General features: G+C 57.9%; 2 protein-coding genes across 2 annotated transcripts, besides 4 other annotated features; both read right to left on the bottom strand.

Annotated features, from left to right (window-relative positions):
* Positions 1-14: 14 nt before the first annotated feature.
* Positions 15-4,814, bottom strand: Tco025E_08821 (uncharacterized protein; the record flags this gene model as incomplete). The annotated part of the gene is made up of 1 exon (XM_029375660.1): positions 15-4,814. The coding sequence occupies one exon, from the start codon at positions 4,812-4,814 to the stop codon at positions 15-17; it is 4,800 nt and encodes a 1,599-aa protein (XP_029224228.1).
* A 49-nt stretch (positions 4,815-4,863) lies between these two features.
* Positions 4,864-4,895: a microsatellite.
* A 107-nt stretch (positions 4,896-5,002) lies between these two features.
* Positions 5,003-5,039: a microsatellite.
* Positions 5,040-5,065: 26 nt separating this feature from the next.
* Positions 5,066-5,090: a microsatellite.
* A 129-nt stretch (positions 5,091-5,219) lies between these two features.
* Positions 5,220-5,249: a microsatellite.
* A 130-nt stretch (positions 5,250-5,379) lies between these two features.
* Positions 5,380-5,830, bottom strand: Tco025E_08820 (small subunit ribosomal protein S11e; the record flags this gene model as incomplete). The annotated part of the gene is made up of 1 exon (XM_029375659.1): positions 5,380-5,830. A coding segment is annotated over one exon (451 nt), but the record flags the coding sequence as incomplete, so codon positions are not given.

Genomic DNA, 5,830 nt, shown 5'->3' with positions numbered 1-5,830 from the left:
CTCCCTGCGCTTCCTCAGCCAGCTCCTTCGCGGGCGGAGGGCTTGGCCCCGTCGGCTGCCCCACTGCCGTTGCGGCGGCGGTTGTCCTGGTTGTCGTCGCCGACAGGCAGCGGCGATGCAAACATCATCGCTGTGGGGTCTACGTAGCGCGACGGCCTTCGCTCCGTTGCCTGCCACACCGCATCACTCTCCGCTTCTTCCCCCTCTTCTTCCTCTTCCTCTTCCTCTCCCTCTTCTTCCTCTTCCTCCCCCTCTTCTTCCTCTTCTTCACCCTCTTCTTCTTCTTCTTCTTCACCGTTGCCCTCTGCCTTGTCGTGTGGTTGCGGCTCCTTTTCGGCCGGGAGTGGGTCTGCGAGGGCCAACGGCGGCGATGCTGCCGTTTCCGGCTGAGGGGGAGCCGGGGTCACGGCCTTTAGTTTCGTGTGCAGCAGTTGTATTTGCGCCGCCACGAACTCCTCGCTGGCCTCCCTGCGAAACACAAGTCGAATGAGCTCCTCCATCTCCTGCGTCGAGAACTGCTTGTACTCCCCGCTGGTAATGAGGTCGCTGACCACGTTCTTGTTTGGCAGGTGGCGCAGAAAGGTGGCCGGGCGTGAAAAGTAATGCCTCACCGCGTCACGCACCTCCTCGTCGGTGGGGAGCAACAGCTGCAGCGCCGTCTCGATGGAAAGGAGATTGGCCCGCAGCCGCGTCAACCCGGCGGGGGAGATGGCCTTGTCGCGGAGGTGGGCAAGCTCCAGCATGATCAAGCCGCTCAGCGGCTTGGCGACGGTGATGCCCACGTACTTCAGCTTCTGCCCCGACAGGTGCAACTTTAGAAGGGCGAAGAAGTTAATGATGCGTCGGTTGTACGCCTGCACAAACGTGTCCGGGGAGGGGGCGGTGGCCACGATGTTGTACGACTCATCGCGGAGCTGTGGGATGTACTGGAACGCCGCAAAACGCGCCTCGAGCGAGAGATAGAAAATACACACCTGCGAGACGGTGTACATCTGCCGCAGAATACCACCGAGGCGCACCCAGCGCGTCCCATCGCTGCTCGTGGTTGCGGCCAATGAGGCGGACCACCGCTCGTAGCGCCCACAAAACACCCTCCCTGGGACCATGCAGTCAGCGTTGGAGCCGTAGTGCCACCCTTCCTGCCAAACCGTCTGAAGAACAACGTCACAGAGCCACTCCATGGAGTAGCAGAGAATGGCGAGTGCCACTGCCACGCCATTTCCCCTCAGTGCAAGCTCTGCAGGGGGAATGTCGCCAATGCTCGCGTCAATGCCAGCGTCACCGATGCCTTTTGACTTGTCAACCAGCTCAGCTCCCACAAAATCATGTGCAACGTGACTGTACTCATGTCCACTCGTGCGTCGCTCGTTGTTGTATGCGTAGTACCTAAATAAATCCGCGTCAACGGCGTTGTGGGCGTCCAAGAGGTGCGTTTCATCACACAGCGCCCGCCATCGTGGGCCGGGGCTCACAGAAAACGCCTCCTCAAACTCTGCGTGGAGCAAATAGTGGTACAAGGTGCGGTGCGTAATGAGGTGCAATTTCTTTTTAAGAAACATAGTGAGCTCGGAAAGTAGCGTCTCTGTAATGTTCTGCTGGGCGACGTCGGCAAGGTTGTTAGGCAGCTTTCGACAGGTGCGGGCAATCTTCTGCAGCACCTGGCCAACGTAATGGACACAGGTGAGGATCGGATACCCACTCTCGCCTTCCTGGCGAGGTGTGACAATGGGCCACTTGATTCCCTCCTGTTGAATCTTGTGGTGATGCATAGGCGGCTCCGTGGCCGTGTGAGACGGCACCGTTGGACTCCTCGGTGGCTTTCCCGCGTCGACCCCGCCGCCTGCGACCGCCTCATCGGCGAAACTCTCCGACTCCGACATGTCCGCAAAGAGCCGCCTCAGCTCCTGCACGTGAAAGAGGTACAAGGTGGGGATGCAGGTCTTCTGTAAAAAGTGTTGGAAGGAATTCCCCATTTCCTCACGGGACACACTGACAAACCGAGGGGCACGCACGGCACAGCGCTGGTAAAAACGACGAACAGACTCGTAACAGGTGAAGATATTCATTGGAGTCAGAACAAACCAATTTGTTAACGTCGTTGCCTGCTGAAGCAGCAGCGCACTGCCGCTTCTTCCGCCAGCGCTGGAGGCGCCTGCGGCCGACGTGGAGCCTGCCCTCGACCGCCTCCTTTGCCCCTCATTGGTGCGCTTGAACTCCCGCTGGGCGTACTTGACAGCCACCACAAGACTAAACGATACATGCCCCGTCTGCTCCATCACCGCAAGCAGGCCAGAAGAGTCATGGGCAGAGAGCAGCTTCTCAAGCGAAGAGAAGTTGTCCGCGGCGGAGCCACTCATCAATACAGCTGTGCGATGCACGCGACCGGCGAGATTCCGATGCTTCAAAAAGGGTTTGAGGGCGATCTCGTCACCAAAATCCTCCTCCAACTCCTTTGCATCGCAGAGCAGGCGGAAAATCAACTCGATGTAATAGCTAAGCTGCGACGACAACACCTGCAAGTCCCACTGGGAATACATTTCGTTGACGTCGCGCCGAAAGGCCTGAAGCACCATGGAGGAGACCAAGCTACTCAACTCTATACGGCACGCCGTCACTTTCTCCTCGCCGTCGTCGGGGAATTCCCGCATGACTGCCTCGGCAGCCTCAGACACGGCATCCAGCACGGTGCAGAGACAAACACGTCCTCCCGTCAAAGTTGCGAGGCGCGGAAAGGTCTCCTCCACGTCCAACTTTACTATTAACCGTCTTAGCACCAGCATCCCCGCGTTGTGCTCCTCATCCTTTTCCTGCGCCTCATACTTGGCGAGCGTCTTGGAGAGCGCCGTCGCGAGTATCTCCCGCATCTCCTCTGGCCTTTGCAGCGGAGTTTGCGTGACATCCCAGTCGCGGTATGTTGCGTCCGCAGAAAAACCACCCGGCCGCATCAAAAACGCGGAAAGAAACGGAAAATTGGCGACAAGAATCACCTTAATAAGATACTCCGCGTTACGCACAATCTTTTCAATTTCCGCAAAAAGGGCGTTTAGCATTGCACTCAGCTCTGGGCGTTGAATGAGCGCAACAGCCTCGTCGTAGGAAATGGTGGGCGACGCAAGCCCCTTTGCCTGAAGCTTCGTCACCCGCACCGTGGCGGCATCGGAGCTTCCCGTGACACTCGTTGACCGCGCCGCGCGTTGTCTCCACGCCCCGTAAAGGCGAAAAAAGTCCGCGATAGACTGCTCAATGCTCCGCGTCGCTCTTGAGAAGAAGGTCTCGTAGCAGCAATGCAGTTTTCCCAGCTCCTGCATGGCTTTTACGCAGAGTGGAATAAAGCGCAGGTAGTTCTTTACGACCTCCTCGTCGTAGGGGTCGTCGTGGATGTCGTTGACGACGTCCGAGAAGGTCAAGGCGACCTTACTCGCCCTGGCACTGGCGTGCTGAAGCTGCTCTTGGAGCGTGGCAAAGGCGTCTAAGGCCCCCACCGTCGATTCAGATGCACCGTCAACTAGCATCTGCCCCACCAGCTGCGCGTCCGCCTCATACATGCGCCCTTGGCGAAACACGCAACGCATTAAATCCTCAACGACGGTCTCATGCATTGTATCCAACGTTCCATCCACATAATCGCGCAACGCTTGGGTGGCGCGGATGTTGGCAACCTCGGGCATCCCAAGCCGTGCCTTGTGCTGCCGTAAACGCTGCACCGCGGCCATATAATGGTGCGTGGCGATCAGTTGCTTCACCTCAGACTCGCAGGAAAGTGAGGCCTCGAGCCCCTTCAGCGATTCCGCCATCAGGAGCGCCTTGGCGGCCCGCATCCGCAACACCTGCAGCTGCTCCGCGAGGCTGTCAAAGGAGGCGGCGGCCATCGCAAGCTGTTGCTTCAGCCGGGCCAACATTTCATCACTGCCGGATATGGCTAACACCATCTCAGAAAAGCCTGCAACGGCCTCGTTGAACTCGTCATGGTGGGACTCAATGTAGCGCCCCATCATGTCATCCAAATCCTCTTGAAGCTCGTAATACACCGACAAGCGCTCGTCGATCTCGCTCGCAGTGGCTTCAGTGCCATCTTCGTTGGCAATAACCTGTACAACGTGCTCGAAGGGAACAAAGGCGTCCGAGAGAAGCTCCGGCTCCACCTGCGAAAAGAGTGAATTCGCACTGCGAACAAACTCTCTATCTACATGACTCGCATCCCCGCTCCCGTCCTCGTCGTCATAGTCGCCCTCGTCACCAGCATCGTCGTAGTCGTCCTCCTTCGCCTCCATCGCCTGCGGGAACAATTTCCGCGAAAGAAGCTCTGTTAGCCCCGCTCCCCGCAGGATTCTGCTTTTGCCTTCCTGAACCCCACCCGCTTCCGATGCAGCGGCCGCCGGCAACATCTCCCCCTTCCGCGCCAAGTTGCTCATTAAGGCGCCTGCCAGTGATGTTGTCGGGGCTTGGCTGCGACCAAAGACGGGGGGAGCGTCTGTGTCTGCCACACGACCGGCTCTTTCGAACGTCGACGGCCCCGATTCAATTTCAACGGTTAGTGCCTCATTTTCGCTCCCCTGCTCCTCTTTTTCCTCCTCACTCTCTTGCTTGGGGGTCGCAAAGGCAGAGACGGCGTTGCTGCGCAGAAAGGCCCCGGCACCAAAAACGTTGGCTGAGGCCCCACCGAACAGGGCGCTGCCCCCACTAGCCAACCCCGTGCCACCGGTGCTACGGAAACTGGCACCGCCACTCGTGCCCATGTTCGCCGTCGCGAAGGGGGTTGTCGAGGAGGGTCCAAAGGCGCTATTGCCCGCGGAGGCGTTGTAACGCCATGCCATGGCTACTGCAGCAATGTGCGGCGCCGATCCCCTCCCCCTTCCCCCCGCTCAGACACACCCACACACACACACACACACCCAGTTGTTTGCTTGCTTGTTTTTCGGTGGTATTGCCTTGGCCCTTCTTCGCTTCCCTTGTGCAGTCCCTGCCCCGCGATTGGATCGCTGCGAGTCGGCGGAACGCACGCAATAAAAACGAACAACAGAACAAAAAAAAAAAAAAAATCAAAGTTTGTGCGGAACAGATGGGGAAAAAAAAACAAAAAACAAAAAAAACTTCCGCGGAAGCGCGTGTGTCACCTCGTCAGCACGCGACGAGGGAAAACGCATAAAACAAATAAAAGTGAAATAAAATTGGGCGACTTTGCGCAGCCGTCGATGAAATCAAGATGAATAATCATCGAGAAAACAAAAACATAAAAAAAACAACAAAAAGCTAGAACGGAGAAACGAAATGTGCATTTCAGACGTTCCCTCCACTTCCTCCAGTGGCTGTTGGTGGCTAAACCCGGTTGTATTTATCGCGGCCTCGGTCAACCGGGTTTAGGCAACAAGGGGCGGCCCTCTAGTTCTTGGAGAACCGCTTGCCAAGCTTGTCCGCGGCGGACTTGCTGACAACCTCCAGCACGTTGTAGCGGATCGTCTTGCTCAGCGGGCGGCACTGGCCGACCACCACCTCATCTCCAGGCTTGGGGTCGAAGCAGGGGCTGCAGTGCACCGTCAGGCTGCGGTGGCGCTTCTGGTAACGCTGGTACTTGCGGATGAAGTGCAGGTAGTCGCGGCGAATGACGATGGAGCGCTTCATCTTGGTGGAGTGCACCACGCCGCGAAGAATGCGGCCACGGATGGACACGTTGCTGGTGAAGGGGCACTTGCGGTCGATGTACTTGCCGTTGACGGCCGCCTTGGGGGTCTTGAAGCCGAGACCGATCTTCTTGGAGTAGCGGATGTGGCCGCTCATGTTCACGTGCTTCCTGTTCGGGTTGTGGATGTTCTCATTCACCGCCGTCTGACGC

This window comes from Trypanosoma conorhini (genome assembly GCF_003719485.1).
Source record: "Trypanosoma conorhini strain 025E chromosome Unknown Tco_14.4_contig_00886, whole genome shotgun sequence".
Classification (NCBI taxonomy): Eukaryota; Euglenozoa; class Kinetoplastea; order Trypanosomatida; family Trypanosomatidae; genus Trypanosoma; species Trypanosoma conorhini.
This window is presented reverse-complemented; position numbering and strand designations above follow the sequence as displayed.